The 21,018-nt window shown below is 41.9% G+C and overlaps 1 protein-coding gene across 2 annotated transcripts in view; it reads left to right on the top strand.

The window, feature by feature from the left end:
• The window catches only part of oxsr1b (oxidative stress responsive kinase 1b), a 43,859-nt gene that overhangs the window by 15,159 nt on the left and 7,682 nt on the right, over positions 1-21,018 (top strand). Inside the window, exons 3-13 of one of the 2 annotated variants that reach the window (XM_005912312.3) lie at positions 67-175; positions 6,792-6,933; positions 14,136-14,191; positions 14,419-14,528; positions 14,862-14,963; positions 15,055-15,188; positions 15,489-15,537; positions 16,868-16,933; positions 17,012-17,134; positions 17,323-17,400; positions 19,914-19,949. In XM_005912312.3, the coding sequence (XP_005912374.1) occupies positions 67-175; positions 6,792-6,933; positions 14,136-14,191; positions 14,419-14,528; positions 14,862-14,963; positions 15,055-15,188; positions 15,489-15,537; positions 16,868-16,933; positions 17,012-17,134; positions 17,323-17,400; positions 19,914-19,949 (1,005 nt within the window). The remainder of the gene's footprint in view (positions 1-66; positions 176-6,791; positions 6,934-14,135; positions 14,192-14,418; positions 14,529-14,861; positions 14,964-15,054; positions 15,189-15,488; positions 15,538-16,867; positions 16,934-17,011; positions 17,135-17,322; positions 17,401-19,913; positions 19,950-21,018) is intronic. The other variant, XM_005912313.3, reaches the window with a different exon arrangement.

Genomic DNA, 21,018 nt, shown 5'->3' with positions numbered 1-21,018 from the left:
GTGTGTGTGTGTGTGTGTGTGTGTGTTAGCAGATTAACATATATTTCATTTTTCTTCCTTTAACAGAAAGAGATTCAGGCCATGAGCCAGTGCCACCACCCCAACATTGTGTCTTATTACACCTCCTTTGTGGTAAAGGATGAGCTGTGGCTGGTTATGAAGCTGCTCAGTGGCGGTAAGTGATGCTCCCCCCCTTATTTATAATCTGTCAACACCTATCAATTTAAATATTTTGATTCCCCTTGGGCAATTATATGTAATCTTGTTCTAGAAAGAAATTACTGTCTGAGAGGAAGATGCAAAGGATCCATTTGTTTGTCCTGCCCACTTAAGTTATGTTATCAGGGTCCACAATTCTTTGGCAAGAGTGTGAGTGTTAGGAAAGCTGGGCTTCTTGCTGTCGGTGATGTTAACTGTGATTGTGGGGAATGTGACAACACTGATCCTCATTGTGTCCCCTGTGAGCTGCAGTTCTTTCCGGGCTTTAATTCAGTACAGTGCTGGAGCTAATGACAGGGCAGAGGTAATAACAACCCACAGGCTGGCGTCATGGCATCCATGTGGCAGTGCTGCAATTAACTAGTGAGAGGAGCGTGAAGAGGAGGCCACCATGGAAGAAGAAAACCTCAGAATACAACTGTTACATCTGGAACTGATTATATTGTTCAGGTTTAATTTCATCAACAACATGTATTTGCGCTTTTCCATCAGGGCTGTGAGGTAGTCGAGATTTTACCTTGGACCTTGCAGAGACAGAAAAGGCATCCAGAGAAATGTGTTTTCTGCCAAACTTTTGTCATCTATGAGAGTAATGAGAGTGATGGTGATTTGTTTACAGTGATGCAGAGACCACTCATCTGCCTCTTCAACCTGCTTTCCATCTCAAACACTTAGCTGTTCAAGCACAAATGTACACAAACACACTAACATACTAAACATTTACACTCCCTTGGTACTCCAGTCCCCCTGTGTAAACAGCGTCCCACTGTAACGGATAGTGCCCAGGTGGCGTGCTTGGCGCACTCAGATACTCGAGTCAGGAGTCCCTTGGCAGCCGTCTTGCAGCTGTGCCCAGAGCACTGTGCCCGCCAAGCGACGCTTAAGCAAACGGCCAGCTTCACAGCAGGAGCAGACACCACTCAAGATGGGCTCTCTCGTTCCCCTTATCCCAGTTTAACAGAAGGCCTTGATGTTGGGTTTTATTGTGCAGAGTAATTAAATGATGGCCATGGCGACGTCTGCCATGGAGACGGACCTGAAATGAGGTCGCGTTTATAGACCATCACTCCACAGGCAGAGCATACCAGCCCAGAGGAAGGCAAGCTTCTGTCTGCAGCTGCTGTGGCTTGATGGAGCGTAAGAAACCCTCCACCCTACAGCTCCACCCTGATTTCTTTCTTATGCGTCTGGAAGACTGATGACAGCTCAACAATCGGTCAGATAAACACTGGACATGTTTTGGATATTTTTTTTAAAGACATTTTAAACAGTTTTTGGCTAAAAAGTCAAGTTCGTCAGGTGTCATTGCTAGTAGAGAAAAATGTTGTACTACATACTGCAGCACCTATTCACACATTCAGACATAATTTATGTTTTCTGAAACTATAACATTAAGAATAAGATGATTTCTGACTATTGCTTATGTTGACTAACACAAAAGGAACTCTAAACTGAGGGTACTTTTAGCTATGGAATAACTTGGTTACTTTAACTATCTTAGAATTATAATGCGGTGAGACTGATAATACAGACAAATGTAATCAGCCTCTCAAGTGAGTCTCTTATCCTGCTGACAAACACCACGGTCCCCTTCTTGGACTGCAGGTGGTGATTATAGTTTTTGTTCTCTGCAGCGTCAGGCAGCAGAGCCCATGAACCAGTTCTCCACCTGTGCAGTTTCTGATTAGTGCTGCCTGGCTGTCCGTACTAGTGCCCGACCACATTAACAGACACTAAAGTTTGTCTAACTACAGGAGAGGATGCTGTCTGAACAAGCAGCTGAATAATATTGAGGACCTCTTTGATAGGAGCTTGGCCAATAAGGCAATAACTTAAACCAGAAAGAGCTGGGCCTAGCTGGTTAGCTTAACTTTATTCATGTGTGTCTCTTAGGTAGGTGAAAATGAAAATGCAGAACATCTGGGACTGAATGCCTTTGGAAAATCTGTGTATGGGAAAAGGGTACTGGAAACTATAAGAGACCTGTTGAAGTGGACACTAATCTCAGTAAGTCGTCGAGATCATAGACGGTGATTTGGAGAATGTAAAAGCCAACGAGCACAGAAGCAGAAAAAATTAGATCACTAAAAGTAGTTTGTAAATTGAAGTCAGTTCTTAGAAACCTTTAGAACCTTTTGAATGCCAAGTGTCTGACTTGGCATGTTCAAGTGCCATTTAGGGGTTTTCTACTCCTAACTGGCAACACGCCTGAGGACTAGCATGTGCTACTGGGATAAGAGTGGCACGCTGTTAGCCACCTTTTGATAAGTAGTAAGTTGGTGATGATGCTTCTTTAGTATATGTGCCACAGTGTTGTAGATTTAATGTTCCTTTTAATGTATTTGAGGTCTAACCCTAACACGGGACGGATCTCTTATCTGACTCTCCCATTCAAGGCTTAACTTGCAGAGTTGAGTTTCAAAGTAGGTGCGCTGCAGGCATAGTTTTTCAGGAAATTCCTGTTCTGAATGTGACATGTGAAGGACTGTTTCATTACAGCGTCGCTTAAGCTGTCACTGACTCAACTCTCAACGAAGATACATCTTCGGAAACCCACAGGGATGGAATGAGTCGTGCCAAAGCAAGAAAAGGAATGCGTTTCCAGATCAATCGGCAACTTTTCCCGGCCAACTGTACCTGCGCTGCTGCTGAGCTCAATGCACTGCCACCCAAAGTAGAGCCCGGCTGACAGCAGATATGATTGAATTTAGCACATGAAAAAGCTCTGCCGAGTTCGGAGCCGGTGGATTTCTCAGATCGTAGTGTGGTCCTCAGCTACTGCTAAAAGCTGATGGGGAGCTTTTCGAGGTGTCTCCAGGTTCACGTAGAGAAGACTATGAAATCCAACCCTCCTAAAATTTTGCATCTTATTAAAAGTTTCTGACAGGCTTCTTTCAGTCTGAACCAGTAACCATATTTTTACACCACCCTTGCCTTGCTGCAACCCCTCCCATATGCTGTCGTCACTTTCTTCCTCCAACTTTACTTGGCATTCCCCATTGGCCTTTAGCACAGTTGGCAACAGCTCTCACTTCCCCATACCCCTCCTCCCCCTTTTTTACTCTCTCATCCTCTCTAGATCTCAAAGTTCCTGCTCTGATCATAAGAATAGTCTGCAAAGGTGATGTTCATAGATAAAGCAGAGAAATGGAAAAGTGCTGCCGCTTAGTCACTAAAAATGTGCATGAATTGAAATAATTATTTTTACAGTGTTTATATTCTCCACAGTGCACTCCACTGTGAAGGCTTAATTTATTCCCTGTGATTTGTAAGAACTCGTCCTCTGGATTTCTAACCCATCAGGTGTCTTTCCCATGCAGAATAAACCTTTGGACTGTTAACCTGTCAGTCATTGTCAGTTTGCTAAAACAACCTAATGAGGCATGAAGAGTTCAATCAGATGAATCTGAAAGAGGCTGACAAGGCTGGCATTTAGTAATCCTCCAAAGCCTGCATCATGCTGTGTGTGTTTGCACTTGCGGGACCTTTTCCTCGGGCCACTTTAGTTTAAAAGAGACTTGTCAGCAGCCTTGCCAGGCAGTGGGATTCTTGCACAATTCATGAGATCACAATCACAAGAGAATCAATCTCTCCAGATTTCAAGCTATTCACTTGTAGCCAAGCAGTCAGTTACTCACCAAGCAGTGTTCCATGAGAAAACTACTGGCCAACACCTGAAACATGCAGCTCTGAGCATGTTATAAGTGAGATATAATAGCTGGTTTGTCCAGTCACTTGCCAAGCAGTTCTGTGAACGTGCTTTCCTGCAAGAATCTTTTTTTAGGTGCAAGTTTTCTTTACAAAAACAGCAACAGTTGCCTAAAGAGATACGATCAGCGCGGACAGTCGCACAGACGGTGCTCGAGGCCCTTGCGACCGATCAGTTTAAAGTTAGCCCACTGTATGGAGTGATAGAGAACTCGTACAATCATCCAACCACCTGTCAAGTATTGTTTTGAATGTATGTGGTGGTTTTTCTTTCCTCTGTAAAAAACCATCAGGTACCATAGGAGATTATTGATATTTGACATCTTTAACAAAGAAATTAGATCAGCTGAAGTAAATGGACCGCTACTTATAAATTGCTTTTCTACTGTAACTGCACTCAAAGTGCTTTTTTACTACAGCCCAATCAAATACACTCATCCTCATACAAGTGCTTTTTTAAATACTTAAGTGCTTTGTCTAACATTTGCACACACATTCGCACAGGGGGTAACCAGCTTGCCCAGGAATACTTCAACAAGCAGACTGGGGAATTGATCCTTTGGATTGGTAGACCCTCCCACTCTACCTACTGAGCCTCAACAGCCCTGTTAGTGGACTTTAGAGGTTCTGGTCGGTGTGTGTTCTGAAATAAAGACTTTTAGTAATGATCTTTTAATCTACCTCTTGGCAAGAAAGTGAAATACTACATTGCCTTATAATAAAGTGATGCTTTTATTTAATAGTATAAAGATCAAGTGGAGTCATGACTTTTCAAATTCTCTTGCGTAAAAAGCCTGTAAGGTCTGCCACATTAGCTTCATAATCATCCTATTATTCATCTGCTAGCTCATTTGGACTACATAACCCCTGATTTGGATTTGGCTCTGTTCACCTAGCCTCCTTTTCCGCAAAGCTTCCCTCATTGTCAGCTGTCACCTCTTTCCTTCTCTCCTCCATCGAGCCATTTCACATATGGAGATGGAAAACAGACTGAGCAGAAGCTCTGCGAGAGGAAGGAAACTATCTATGAAGGAGGGGAGAAAAAATCAAACCGGCTGCCTTTTCTCAATGAGCTTCAAAGAGCCGTCACATCAGAGAAGCGAAGCTGCACTCTTCTTTTACTCTCCCAGTTCACTCCTTCACATGCTCACGTACACACCTATTATTTCACACTCAAACACACATCTAGGATGCATTTCCTGCCGATCCTCATGTGTTTTTTTTCCTTGAATTTTCGTTGTTTCATTCCCTCAGCGCTGAATCACATTTTCTGCTTTGCACCGTCACTGCGCGATAAACCCGTCGAACTCATCGCCTCTCCCTCGCTCCCCTCTTCCTCTGCCTTTCTGTCTCGCTGTGTGTACGACTCTGTAATAACACTGTCTAGTCTCAGGTGGCCCATCATCCTCGGCTCCTCTGGGGTAATGCAGCGAGTGCTCGACTAAGTGCCGCAGGCGAAGACATCCTGAAATGATTGAGCAAATAAATATCTTTGCACCTCTAGTCTGGCATTGTTTGTTAAAACACAATCAATTTAACCTGGAATTGTCATGAGCCGCCACCAGACCTTAAAGGGACCTTTTTCCAGCTTCTGTTTTAGAGTTGCAGGGACACATGCACAGTGTGGCTGTGTGACGTTTGTGTCTCGCTGCAGCACAATAAAGGTTGTCAGGCAAGTGGCTTTCTTTTCGCTTCTCTGCTTTGTTACCACTCACCAGTGTCGCCCAATTTTCTGTCACACAGAATGCAAATAACTCGACCTCTTTTCAGAGAGGTATTTGGTTTTTTTTGTGTGTTTTTTCTTTTTTTATTTTGTGGAAAGCTGCACAAAGGAGCTTGTATACTGACAGCAGTCAGTTATAGCACTCTTTTATGTAACAGGAGCAAAGCAGTTGGAGACACAGTGACCTGTCTTTTTTGCTCTAGTCAGGGCAGGTCAGTTAACACCGCCACTCTGGTTCTCCATTCACTGAAGACAAAAACAGTCCCCCCCCTCCCGTGTGGATATTGATCCATTTCCAACGCATTCACGTGAGGTTGTGCTTAGTTTTGTCCCCTTTCATATAAGATCAATAATCAAGACTCAAATCACTGAGCTGTGCTGAAATTGATCTTGAAATGTTCCGTAATTACTTGCATCTCTGAAAATATTCTCTGCATATTTTCTGCACATGCTGTACATATGGTGTTTACTTATTGTGATTTGCTGGCCTTTTTTCTATCACCAATGTGGGGCCGTATTTAGTTGTACTTTTGTACAAAGTATGACTGTGCTATGGCAATAAATAGTTAAAGTTATAATGTGATACTTTACACTTTCATCAGAAATTCAAGCGTAGCTGCTGTTTTCTTATTTGATCTTAAAAATCCTAGCACAGTAGGGATTCTTCTAAAGGTTGGGCTTACCCTTTGGTTATTAATGTTCTGGCTTGTTCCAGTCTCCCTCCATTTCCCCATCTATTGTTTGTTTTGCCATTGCCAAATTAAAAGGTCATGGAGCTGTTTATGGTTAAATTGCTCTATTTTAACAAAGCTGAATGATTTGTTTTTTCCTTTAATTAAATCAGTTTTACTGGAGCCGGGAGAAAGATCCTTGTGTACCCCAAAATCTAATTTGTCCAAACAATGTAAGATTATACTTTGAGTTATCTTGACTGAATGTCTGCCAATCCATGAGGAAGTATGTGTTTTCATAAAAAGGATTTGGTTTGGAGTAGACTTAACAAATGGTACACGCTGGCCTGCGGTGACTCTGGATCATCATTTACAACAAGAAACGATTTTTCTGACCAGTCTGAACATTGTTGAAAACTGATTGTTAGCAGTAAAGTAAAATGAAGAGTTGCAATGTTTTTGCTTTCCAGGCTCAGTGCTGGATGTGATCAAGCATATCATCTCACGAGGGGAGCACAAGACCGGCGTCCTGGATGAGGCCAGCATAGCCACAGTGTTGAGAGATGTTCTTGAGGGCCTGGAGTACCTACACAAGAACGGACAGATCCACAGGTAACAAAGCCTGTGCTCTCCAATAGCAACATAATAAAACGGGATTTTTATCAGTACTAAGCACGCGAGCTTTATCAGACTTAACCTTGAGGGTTTATTGAGCAGAAACGCAGCCCCTGATATTCTCTCCTCTGTCGCTGTAATAAGTGTCATGCTAATAATATGTCTGCTTTGCTACCCTAGGACGTTATGTTTTTATGCTGGGCAGTTTGTATTTGTATTGAAGCATATGTGTGAACACAGTTTAACTGCAACATTAAATCACATCATGCTGTCTGCATAGAAGAGATTCCTGTATAAATTTATGGTAGGCCACCAAAACTTGATGTTTTTGACATGCAGATTTAATTATTAGTCCTTAATATTAATGAATACATAAATCAAGCTCAGACGTCTTTCCTTAAAAGCCATGGTAATGGCTGCTCTTACTGGGCTCATTAAAGGTTTTTATAATGGACTATATCAATCACACATGTGTAGTAGAGCTGTTCTGCTTTAAGTTTCTTAAAGAAACAGAAAAACAAATGTAATAAAAAAAACAGGCCTAAACTTTGACTTAAAGTATATTAATAACATTTTAAACAGCCATAGCTGAATTGGTGTGTGAGATGATTAAGGGGGTTAAAAATATTAATAAAAAAAAATTAAGGTTGTGCAAATCTGGTAATTGAACTCAATGAAGCCATTTCTCATAATATAACAATATTGCTAGAGCCTGCTATTCTCGTGCTTTGTTTTTGTTTTTTAAACCACAAGTGGCACAAGTTTATGCCCCTTCTCCATCATCATGGATTTCCAAGCTAATGGGCTGTTCAGAGTCTTTGTACACTGCACTGTCCGAGGTAGCTAGGAAGAGAAAACTTAAACTTGCAAATGCTAGTTCTGTTTCCATAAACACACAGATGGTAACTGATCTCAGAGCATGCTAGTCTTCCCATCGATCTTCCATCAAAGACCAGAGGTTTATCCACAAGGGGCATGAATAAAGAACCAGAAAAAGCTGGTGACATCACAGCTTGCCCAGCTCCAGCCTTTGTAAACCGGACACTGCCATGAAAATGACACATGCTACAGATTCCAGTGGCTCATACTCAAATAGTTAAATTAATAGCCACCAACTGATATAAATACAGATATAAATATAAAAAATATATTTATATCTACATTGATTAAATAGCTTGTTAAAGGTTGCAGCCACCTGCTGGTTGAACCTTCTGTTTTGAGGGGCAGCCAATCAGGAGAAAGTTTTCTAAGTATGGCATATGAGTTGAAATGGTTTCTTTCCCACAGGATAAACAAATATGCTACAATAAGGTCCAGTGCTTTAAGATAAAGAATCATTTTGAACTTGCTTGATTTTGTTTTAAGAAAATGATATGTTAGTGGTTTGTATCAGATTAGTCATCAGATGAGGCATTTGACTGCGCACTAGTAATGGACACATTCACTTCTGAAGGTCAGGGTCATTGTTATGTATATTGTGACGTGGCAATACTTCACCAGTGGGATGCAACAAATGGGGGAAAAAGCAGCAATGATTGCTTTGTGGCTTACCACTTAAGAATGATTGTGAATGAAAATCAGTCTGTTCAATTTAGATGTATCATCTTAGTTTAAAAACTGTGAAGGCGTAATTACTGTGTTTTTAATAGGTGCTGAAAAGCATCTGAAAGCAGACTCACAGCTTTCACAGGCTAATGATGATAAAGAGTTTCTCTATGAATATGCAAGTTAAATGTGTCAATGACAGATTTGCATGCCACAGGAAATACCAAAAGCTCCCCTTTAAGCCAGTTCAAGACCTAGCTAAGTCCCTGCACTCAGGCTGTTATAATGAACTCTAAGCCACCATAATATTTCCTACGTATGTAATATTCATTGCTCACTTATTCACACTCCTCTGTTCTCCCACCGGCATTCGCTTAGCCTTGGTCAGGCTACGTGCGTAAATAATGCATAGCTTTTTGCCATGGATAAGTGCTCAGCAGTAATCAGAGTAGAATGCCAATGAGAAACGGAGAGAGGCTTGTTCGACCATGAGCTCGGATGAGGAATGTATTGTCAACAGCTGTGTAGCTGAACTAATAGACAATGATATCATCAGCTCATTAAGCTGCTAATTAGAAAAATACTCTGTCATATAGAAACTGCAGATGGAGGTAAAAGGACTTACAATAAACACTGTTTAAATTACTGTGTTAATTAAAAGAAAACTCCACCGCAGCGGTGCCTCTGCTGCAGGATGCAAGTGTCAACTTTCAGCATAATCTGACAGGGTTATCAGTCAGTGCCAGAGAGGGGAAAATGTTTTTGTCTTTTTTACTGGTGTCTGTTGGAAGGAGACAATATAGAATCGCGACTAGATCGTTAATCCTCCACGTCACTCCAGCCCTGGACTGCAAGGTGTGATTTGTGAGAATGAAAATGTAACGTAACTCCAGCGTTGAAAGTTCTTGACGTGAAGAGAGTAAAGGGTGACGAGTTGACGAGCGCTTGCTGATGTAAATATCCACATACGGCCCTGTTTTCACCCCGTGTAAGCTGGATCATATGAGTCGGAGCCTCGGGGCAGGGGTGAGGAAAGAGTCAAGGGGCTGAGGCTTTATGAGACAGGAGGGGAAAACAGAAAGTGTCACATGATACGTTCCATGCAGGCCAGGACTGCAGGAAAGCAATTAGAGTCTTACGACCTGAGCTGTGGGCTGAAGCGGAGACATTTATCACAAGACGGTGAATTGCTTCACCTTCTCATTCACAGCAGTCTGAAAAGTCCCTGATTCAAAGGTGACACTTGTCCTCTAATTTTAACAGCATTCAGTCACCAAACACATAAGAGAAGAATAAAACTTGTGCTTGACTTTTTTCCAAGTTGATTTGTTGGAGTTCAGTAGCTAAAACCTCCTGGGCAGCAGCGATCTTACTGTCGTGGTGAGCTCTTGGTGTTACGCATCTCTTAAACTTCACTAATGAGGTACATGAGAGGGCTTTGCCGAGCAAATGACTCACTGCGTGGTTTGGGTATGATCAAGTCATGGTGGTCTCTGGTTTGATTTCAAATACAATGTGAAATTCAGGGATATGGAAACGGCAATTAAAGTGGATGCAGAAGAAAAATCATTTTGTTGGGATGATGGTATTCTGGAAAGAGGGGAGGATGGAAAAATCTGCAGAAGACCCACAAGGCACCTAATAAACCTTCTTTTTACTGCCCTGTTAGGGCCACTGTGTGCCTGGCACCGGGATGTAATGTCATAGGAGGTGACCTGGTGGAGATGCAAGGTGCACAGTCTGCCAGATGAGAATGATAAATCTTCTTGACAGTTTCATACCATGGCTGTTCCCACCTGACTATTGCCCGGCTATAATTTCAGCAGGTCATAAATATGAAAACACCACATGTATCTTGTTCACCATTTAGTATCTTTTGCTCAGATAACACCTTTTAAATTCTGGAAACATTTTAGAATTTGGTTACACTGGATATAAGGGGGCGAAACACTCTACTGAACATATGTCTCGATAACTCTAAGAGTTCATTTTTTTTTCTCTTTAAATTTACTCCCCCCACCCCATATCTGCTCCAGTATTTCTTTGAACTTGCATGGTGCATTGTGTCACCAGCTCCTCTCTCCTCCTCCTCCTCCTTTTCCTTTCCTGTGAATCTTAATGACTGGCCACACTCTGCAGCCCTTTTTCTCAGAGCATCACAATCTACTGCAGTGAACCACAGCCTACACAGTTCCTGAATGAATGCAGGAGGTTCAATTAGATCGTCTTCATCACGCTTTGTGAATGATGGAGAGCTTCACGTGTTTTTCTTTCACAGCAGAGCGTGTTATAAGTGAAAATCCTCATACAAAATTATTTTCGAGGGATTATTTGTTTTCGGTCAATTTCAACACGCTGAACAGGAGCATGTCACGACTGCAGTGGTGATGATGATGTCATATATGGAAATGTAGATGCTGAAGTCACTCTGAGGACATGAGAGAATCATTGCTAACATTACGGTTTCTTTATAAAAGAAGCATTAAAGTTAGGACTGATGTACCTTGAAAAGAAGCTGTTTTGAGAAACAAAGAGTATTTGTCCATTGGTATCAATACATCAACAGTGTTTTTTTTGTTTCATTTTTTCCCCTGTTTGAAATACCTAAGCAGCTGTATAATATTACAGTCACACAAGGAAAAACAGTGGTTAGTGGTTGGAGAGCTAAATTATTACAATCATGTGTAATAAACGTGCAGTCCCCTTGCCTTTTGAAATAGTTGCTTTGAAGACAGGGACCAGGTCTGCGATCAGTAACGGTCAGTTGTTGTCTTCAAAGTGACTTTGGTGCATCAATACTGCGATAAACTGGCACTAACACTGACTCAATCTGCTCTTAATTTGCAGTTGAATGTGTTGAAATTGGGAAATTACATGCAATCTGTTTGTGATTAACTATGATAAATTGCAAATTTGTTGTTGTCTGCATGCAGAGAAATCCACATTAACTCCTTACATTCAACCAGAACCTCACAGATTTAAGACAAATTCAAAAATACTGCAAAATGACATTGCATGGCAAGGCATGGTTGCCCTTGTTTTTATGTAATAACTGGTTGCCACCTGGTTTTATTGAGTCGAGTCCCCTGTTGTAAAGAGACACAATGCAGACGAGTTTGATTCACTGGGACATAATGACTCAGATTGCAACTTCTTGCGGCCCTCAAGTACTTCTTTAAAATTTTCCAATCCTCCAATTTTGAATCCTGATAACTTTTTTCCCTTGTTGCCTCCAGCAGGTTGAAATTTTAATGTCCAGTGAAATGTCAAAACAGTTAGGCGACGTTAATGGCTACATATAATTTAATGTCACGTGGAAAGAACCATTAAAAAAAAAAACTGCTTAAAAACCCACCTTATTTTAATATAAGGAAGTACAAGTAAAAATGTAATCTAATTCAAATATAGTTTTTGAACTAAACACCTCTGTTTTGCTTCTTAGGTCAGTCCTGTCTGCTTTAGCTGTAGTCTGTTTTTTTAACTCAGATTAGCAAATGTAGCATGCCAATGCAACAGTCAGCATTGCTAGCACCAACATATTTGACTTGTAGCTGTGAACATGTTAGCTTACCAGTGTTTGTATTTTGCTCAGAAGACTATTGTGCCCAAACTACTGGCTATACACTCTTAGGCTTAGACTTTAATACTAAAAAGAACCTACTAAGATGGCTAGAATAAATGCTGAATCACAAGCATGAAAAGACACGACTGGACCTTCAGAGAAAGACGGTGACTGTGCAAATGAGGAGAGGTAATCTGAGGATACCTCCAAACCTTCCTTTTAGCTTAGTTGGTCCACTCAGCACCACCTTTCCAGTCCTGTTTTAAATAGCAACATCTAACTATCAGACGTAAAATATTCCTATCCTAATTTCTGAAGTAAAAATGGTCGTCTAAGAAAAAGTAACAAGTGCGGGGAACTATGAGATACTGTGACCTGATGTCACCGAGCTGTTATGTCAGGGCGGCGAAGTGACAGCGGGACAAGCTGGAGAACCACGAGCTCAGACACTTGTATGACAGAAGAAATTTCTAACAGTCTGTCTCAAAGCCAGTAGCAAACGCTGTCATGTTCACTTCTCATCCACCCTTTCTGTTCCTCTGCATCTGCGTCCCTACAGTGACTGTTACATAATTGGGCTCCCCTAGATATAAATTCACATTAAAGTATTGAGCACAATCAGCTCTTTCTGCCTCAGCTGTAGCTTAGAGAAGACATTGGTGCAACCAGCATGCTTAGTATCCCAGCCTGCTTCTCGAGAGCTATTTAATCCATAAAGTCACTTAGCCCTGAAGTAGGGATCCCCATCTTTAACATTCCTAATGTCCTAATATTGTCACGTTCGCTGCCTTCCTTCCCTCTGGTACTCAGCATTTACCCACTCCCTGTCACTACAACATCTTTTGGCTGTGTGGTGTTTTCAGTGAAGCACTCTCACTGAAAGTGGCCTCTACACTCAAGTATTCATCAGCATTTGAACCAAAAATCTAAAGCGTGGCCTACAAACTCTTGGCTCCCTTATGCATGCTTTCTTGGGTAAAACTGTGCACCGAGCTTGTAGCTGCAGGAGAAAAGGCCTGAAGCCAAACTGCCTTCTCTAGTTCCTTGAGTAGTTTTTGATAAACTGGAACCTCTGGACAAATCGGAAAATCTAAAGGTGTAAACGTGCTTCAGCACTCGTCTTGTCTGACTATCTTTCATCAAGAATCACAAGAATCTATGCAAACACCACATTTCTCTCTGCAGCGTTTTCCCCTCCACATATTTGGTATTTGGCTTGTTCCTTTACAGTCTTTCTGGATTGAATTATATTCCTAATTAAGTGGTGAAGAGAGCCTTTGTTTCTTGGAAGCTGTGTCATTCTCATCTCAAACACTGTGCTCTGAAGCCTATTCTATTTTTACATTCATTCAGATGCATTTTAGTTTGCAGGCTGGATCCTACAGCATTCGATTTCCAGGCTTTTTACTGCACTGCCTCCATCTGGTAGCAACGTAAACTGCTCCGTGACTCCGATTCTGTCTCCTTTGAATCGTTTGTCTGCTTGCCGATGCAATTTAAAGTGCAGTCTTGGGGTGATTTCTGGAAAGCAAATCTTTCGGGTGTAGTAATCTGTACTTGGCATTCTGTGAGCTTTTAGTGTTACAGTGTTAAAATGTACATTGATTTCCTGAGAGGCTGGACAGCACAGAGCACTAGCTGTGGTCCTCAGTGACACTGCTGCTATCCTTTATTTATTTTTATTTATTTTTTTTATATCCTCGCCTTTCGCTTGACCCTTCGTCATTATCTCTGTTGCTATGACAACTCTGTGTCTGGCTGGTGAGGTGGCAGTATTCGTTCAGTGTGGCAGACAGGCAGTCAGGCAGCCGTCCCTGCTGAATCCTCTTATCGCCACCAGGGGAGGCTGAGCAGGGATGAACAAATTAACCTCAGACTGTGTCTGTAATGAAGTCTCTCAACAAAAGAAATGGTGCTAAAATTATAAGAGCTAGTTGCTTGATGATGCCTCCTACAAATTGTAAGTGCTTTTGAACTGAAAGAATTCCTCAATACTCAAATTATTCAGACTTTAAATGTCTTTGCAGTTTTGATGTGACGGCTGTGTGGGAAATGTTCGTTTCATATACAAATTCTTGTCTTGTCTTCGCAGAGATCTTAAGGCTGGAAACATTCTCCTCGGGGATGATGGTTCAGTGCAGATTGCAGGTATTTACCCAGAAGGCAACAGCGCCTTTCCTCTGCTGTCATTAGTGATTGGAGTTAATGTGCCGCAGCCTCATTTATTGCTCCCCCGTTCGACATCTGAATGTTTCTCGGTGTATTTATGCACATGAGCTGCAGTCTGTGGAGGGAAACACGCTCTCTCGACAATAACATTATTGACTCGCTGCTTTGGGCTATTTGTCTGTTTGTCTCACTTTCTTTTCATTCAGACTTTGGCGTCAGTGCCTTTCTAGCCACGGGAGGTGACATCACTCGAAATAAAGTGCGCAAGACTTTCGTGGGAACGCCATGCTGGATGGCCCCAGAGGTCATGGAGCAGGTCAGTCCTCGTCTAGGAAGGAAGTAGCAGAGTTTCTTGGAGGAACAAACGGTCAATTGCAAAGCAGATATTTTTGTTTTGACCTAATTTTAGACCGTTTTAGAAATCTGCCATTCTGCTGCACCACCACCAGTAAGGCAGGAGGAATTAAACTAGCAGATTATTATTATTATTATTATTATTATTATTAAACAGTCTTATCTTGCATTTTTTTTTTTTTTTTTTTACTGCAGTGCAGAACTAGCTGGAGCTAGTGAGGAGTCTGATGTATCTTTTGACTTGAATGAGGTGATGCGGTACACAGTTGTAAATCACTGTGTCTTTCTTGAACAGGTGAGGGGTTATGATTTCAAAGCAGATATTTGGAGTTTTGGGATCACGGCCATTGAGCTCGCTTCAGGAGCTGCACCTTATCACAAATACCCACCGATGAAGGTACAGTTTAATATGCCTAACAAGCTAGATTATTACTATTTTACCGTAACGATGAATAGACGTGAGTCAAAGTCTTTCTCGTGTCTTTTAGGTCTTAATGCTGACACTGCAGAATGACCCTCCAAGTCTGGAGACCGGCATCACAGATAAGGAGATGGTAAAGAAATACGGCAAATCCTTCAGGAAGATGATCTCACTGTGTCTACAGAAAGACCCTGAGAAAAGGTGCTTTTATTATAATTTACTTGTATACATTTCTTTTTTAATCAAATGCAATTTTTGCTCATCTGCGGTAATTACAAAATTGATTTACAGTCTGTCAGTTTACACTGAGTAGAGCGGATTTACATGTGAAACAAAGCAACCTGTAACTGGAGTCATACTGAGCAGACTTGTTGTTCCAGCGACATTGTTTCACTAGGAAAAAAACCTAGTTGTACAACATTTACAAATTTATTAGTGGCAGCCGCAAAGCCGAATCAGTCAGGTTAACAGAACTAATTCAGTGTCGCTGTTCTTTTTCAGGCCAACATCATCAGAGTTGTTGAAGCATAAATTCTTTCAGAAGGCAAAGGTAGGTGTTTGAGCTGCCTCCACAACTTAGACCGAATCTTTTGCACAGTGAGTCAGCAGCATCTCTGCTTCAGGCAGCTCTCGAGGCGGTTGATGAGTAAAGGTCTGTATCCGCTCTAGTGTTTGTGTGTGAATGGCCTCAGCTCAGACTGTGCTGTTCATGACTGGATGGATTGTTTGTTGCTCGCAAAGTTTTCAGTTGATAGAAGCAGGGGGTGTAATTGATGAGTCACAAGATGAAAATAAACCAATAACAGTTTGTGCACTTTGGGTACTTTTTCAACTTGTCAGTGTGTCTGACCCAAGCTGAGATCATTGCAGCCTTACTCTTATTATTGTTATGTTTCTAACAAAGGCAGGGATAAGCGGTCTAACGCCAGTGTCTGGCTGCCCAGTACCCAAGCAGCTGGAACAACCAGAATGCTGGCTCAGCAAGTCACACAGCCCAAATACAACCTGGTTGGTTTTCTAGCTGTGATCCCTGTTCGCTGTAATTACTACAGTACCGTGAGTGGACAGAAGAGGGCAGACTTTGTCAGTCTTTTATAGCTGGTGTGCTGTTGAGCATGCAGGAGCTACTTTTAAACAGCCATTTATGAATTTCTTTTCTGTTCATCTTGTTAAATGTTATTTGTTGTTATCTTGCAAACAAGGATACTTAACAAACGTGCTGTAACTTCAGTCATCAGTAAGGCATCTTATTGATTGAGGCTTAGTATGAGATTTAAAAAGACTGACTTGACTCTCAGAGTGAGACTTTGATAACTTGGCAGCAAAACGTTGCCCAGTAGAAGTCTTGAACTCATCAATGTAAAATTAGAGGCCCTTATTTTGATGACCTCAGTGGACTCGTGTGCCATGTTACACCACACTAGTAGGCGGTTGAATCTCCTTTTGCCACCAAAACTTACTCAGTTCTTTGCAGCGTAGATTCAATAAGACAAGAAGCAGTTTAAGAGGTGTACTTAATAAAGTGTGCGTATATGATTCAAATCTAGGTCAAGCTGTCATGTTTAAAGTAAAGTAACTGCCCTTTCATGTGCAGTCTGTAACCATGTCAGAAAGACGGTGGATACTTCCCAGCTTTGAATGCACAGTTGTCTTAGTGATACCTCTGGAGTACCTAATGAATTGACCAGTGAGAGTATACAGGGTCATTGGATCCAAGTGTTGCATGTTTTTAAGACGGGTGTGAAAGATTTTGAATTCAGTCCTAAATTTGACCAGAAGTCAGACCGACCAATGATAAGCTTCCGTTTGTCCTCGTCAAACGTGTTTGAATAAATACAAATGTTGATGATTTTTGAGTATGTTTCTTTCTCTCCTGGCAGACACACGAGTATTTACACGAGAAGTTGCTTCAGAGGGCGCCGACAATAACGGAGAGGTCAAAAAGGGTAAGGCAGCAAAGCTTTAAACCCGCTTCTCTACTGCTATGAAGATCAGCTCAGATGTGTTACATGTGAATGCATCAGGTACGTCGAGTGCCAGGCTCCAGCGGTCGGCTGCATAAAACAGAGGACGGCGAATGGGAATGGAGCGACGACGAGCTCGATGAAGAGAGCGAAGAAGGCAAAGCAGCTGCTGCAGCCATACGGGTAAATGGAACTTCCTCCTTTTTTCCCCCCCTCACATGCACATATTAACACTTTAGCTGTAGTCCACGTGTTGTGTCCTTTGATCACTGTGCTCTGTTTAAATTGTCATTCTGTGCAGTAGCATGTTTGTCCATGTGTCTCACCTATATGTGTGTGTGTGTGTGTGTGTGTTCTGTCTGATGGCCAAGGAGCAGCAGGTGAAGCCTGTTAGTGCCCCCAGGCGACAAGTGCGCTTCTCCTACCCTCTCGAGCTGCCTGCACCCAGGGTTGTTCACTTGCCACCCTAATACAGATGGCATTCCCCTAACAAGGAAGGACTCTCACATGTTAGCTGGGTTAAGCCTGATGAGGGGAAAAAAAGCTGGATTATAAAGTTTATCTTTAGAGCTGTGATGAAACCGATTAGCAGGTCTCGTTTGAATAGAAAAACAAATCTGCACATAAATAAGCTGTTATCCTTGAGATAATGCTTGGTTTGTTTTTAGCTTTCTGTAACTTTACACCAGTAATTAGCAGACTGCAGGAAAACTTTACTGCTTTGTTTCTGAGCTGAAATCTGGACGTGCTGTAGATCACATGTTTGTAGAATTTGACCCACAAGTCATTCTCATCAGAATCTATTAGTCAGGATTGCAGGTCTGTCTTTAAACAGGGAAAAAAGATATATATTTCACAGGGGAGGAAACCAACTGTAGCTCTCACAGAAGTGTTAAATTTTAATTGGATTCAGAATATCAGTAGCGCTTTGCTTTTGGAGAGCATTATTTAAATCAAAGGCGTGAGAGTTACCGTTCCTGGAAGCCATCTGTATTTTTAATCTGTCTTTTTAAAGTAACTTTCTTTTGTAATTTCTACTGACCAAATCACATTTAATTAAAACAAGGCAGGTAACTTATTAGCCGTGGAAACGATCATTAAGTGCACTAATAACCATCAAGGGAATAAAACAGTGTCTACTCCTTTCTCGCTGCTTTGTAATTGGCTGCTTGATGGCAAACTGAACTTTCACTGGCTCTAAAGCTCGTTATATCTCCAGACTCCATGAATTGGCGGTCAGTTATTTAAACTCTGCATATTTTTAATACCAACCTGAAAAACTCCTCTCCACAGCGATGTAATTAAAGATTGTTTGTGCTGTGCAGAGTGGCTTTGTGCGAGTCCAAACACAGAGCAAATGTGATTTCTGGCATCAGTCCAGTCCTTATCATGTCCTCCCAGTGAAGTCGGTTTGTCTTCATTTGGTCTGCAAGGCTTTTGTTTATCGCCACATATTTTTTGGAGTTGGATTAAATATGAGGTTTTCCCCTTTATTATTCACAGGTATGCAGTTTGACTTTTAAAAACTTTTTTTTTAATTAACTTATTCCGCTTCTCTGCTTTGCAAATACTAAAAAATATAACTGTGAAATATGTTACCACTCGTTTATACCTCAGTCATGTTTCAGTTTAATTTCATGAGGTTTATAGTGATGATGTAATCTTTCTGGGAAATTAAGCTGAGAGGATTTCTGTGGATAACACAGGTACAAATTAATTTATTTCTGGGTGTAGCTGTAATACAAACCGAGATAGCAAAGTGTGGACAAACTTGCCCGAATCCAGACTTTAAATCACTCTGCTCCACTGAGTGGACTGAAAGTTTTTTGTTTGTCTGGTTCAGGCAAAACAGCAGTTTCTAGGTTTAATAAGGAGTGACGGGGAAAATCAAATCCACTCTTCAGTGTCAGACTTGAGTCAATAGAAGTGAGACCGAATAAGTGTGTGAATGAGAAGGAGTCAGTGAAGCTGCAAGGAACAGAGAGAGAATACCTGGGATCAACAAGAGACGAGTGTCACGGGTGATTTGTGACAGACAGACAGACAGACAGCAAGAGTGAAAGGGAAGGTTTACAAGATGGTAGTGAGACCTGCTATGATATGTGATTTGGAGGCAGTAGCACTGACAAAAAGACAGGGGGCAGAGCTGGGAGCAACCGGGATGGGCAGAATTAGAAATTAGTACATCAGAGGGATGGCTCAGGTTGAGATGAGAAGTTGAGAAGTTGGAGAGGCAAGGCTGAGATGGTTTGATGTGTGCAGAGGAGGGATAGTGGATATGCTGGACATTGCATTGGTTTTCGAAAAGAGGAAGACGACATAAGATTACAGGATGTAGTGGAAGAGGACATGCAGAAGCTTGGTGTGACGGAGGAAGATGCTAGGGATAGGGTGAGATGGAGACAGATGTGGCAACCCCTAATGGAAGTAGACGAAAGACGACAAGCATCAAACTGAGGAAGGATACTGAGTGCAAGGAGTTAAAAATTCTGTGTGATAGGAGGGAGGTTGATGGGTTTCTGTCAGCTTACCTAGAAAACAGAAAAGGCTGTTTTCAGTATGTCTGAGATGGGATTAAAAGTCCTACAACTCATTCCCAAAACCTTGCCTGACTAAAATTTGAACCCACCCTCTCCTTCAGTGTAGTCACTGTTGCTGTTAGAAGTTCTGCTTACTGAAACCAGATAAATCAGCCCTTTTAGCATCAGCCACAATTAGCAAGTATTGTTAGCACTGGTTATTGCTTTTCCCAGTCTAATGATATCTTAAGAAAGTTATAATTAACTGTGCGGACACATAAAGGAGGAAAGTAAACGAGTGAGCCTTTTTAATGAGTTTACTTCTTTTGCTTCCAGTGTGATTCTTTGCATCCATGTGTGCTTTTATTCTTTTTAATTAATTTAACTCCATCTTGATGAACTTGTCATCCTGACTGTTGCTTTCTTTTGTCTATTTTTAACAGTCACCAAGAGTGAAGGAGGGATCACAGAATTCTGAGGTGAGGTTAACCATTTTACAGACTCTTTAAATGACCGTAACTCTGTTACCATTTGTGCCGGAGACACAATTCTAACGGTTTCAGAAAGAAGAGAAAGACAAGCTTTTTAAGGATATTCACTGTATCATGTTAGCTGTTACGTTCCCCTGAGGGGTCTAGGCAGGGAGGGGGAAGTAACAAAAGTGACCGGGTCAGAAAAAGGAGTCAAGGAGGCAAAAGGGTTAAATTAAAGAGTTTTATTAAAATAGCTCAACTAAAAGAGACTGACAAGCCACTATCACCATTTAAGAAAACAAACGAAACTCAAATGTTCGTCAATAAAGCACAAAGAAAGTCAAAAAGAGTGCAGCTCACAAGCTGCAAACACAGACACGCAGCTCACTAGCTGTAACCACACTAATGGCACTCTGGCCCAGAGCTCACCTTTCCCTGGGCTTAAATCTCCTTAATTACTGACGTGAGTCAGCTGTGTAAAAGGGAAAGGTGGCACCTCAGGCAGAAGAGGTAGTGTGACACGCCCACACAGGCACCTTCAGGAGGAGAGAGGCCCTGCTAGGGCCGTAACATCCCCTCCCATAAATACAAACCCATGGTTTGTCAAATTACGATAACCAAAACAACTAATCAAGTCCATAACCGTCGCATCAACAAATTGCAGGCTTTCCACCTACCAAACCCATAGCAACGGTTAGGCATTTCCTGCGGCAGCTGCCAATCCCATCTCAGTGGGTTCACAACATTGCTAGAGAGTGGCCCCAGACCCTCAAAACAGTGTCCCATGTGATAGCCAGGGCTTCAAACCATCACATGTGGAGAACCCAGCAGGCAGCTAGCAGGCTTTACTGAAACACAGACATGATTGTTAGCAAGGGGTGCAGGTCTGAGTGGTGGTTTTAAACATGAACTTTCTCCCCGCAAATCATTTTGAGGACCGGAGAAATGGTCAACCAGCGGCAGCTCAGGGTTAATTGACCCCTTACACTGACCACAGGAGCCCCTTACACAACTATGCCCCAAGTGTGGTCCTTTGCTGGGCCTGACAACCTTGTTAGTTTGAGAACCATGAGTG

The sequence above is a fragment of the Haplochromis burtoni genome, unplaced genomic scaffold (assembly GCF_018398535.1).
Source record: "Haplochromis burtoni strain Fernald_Lab_line unplaced genomic scaffold, NCSU_Asbu1 Contig_1, whole genome shotgun sequence".
Taxonomy (NCBI): Eukaryota; Metazoa; Chordata; class Actinopteri; order Cichliformes; family Cichlidae; genus Haplochromis; species Haplochromis burtoni.
This window is presented reverse-complemented; position numbering and strand designations above follow the sequence as displayed.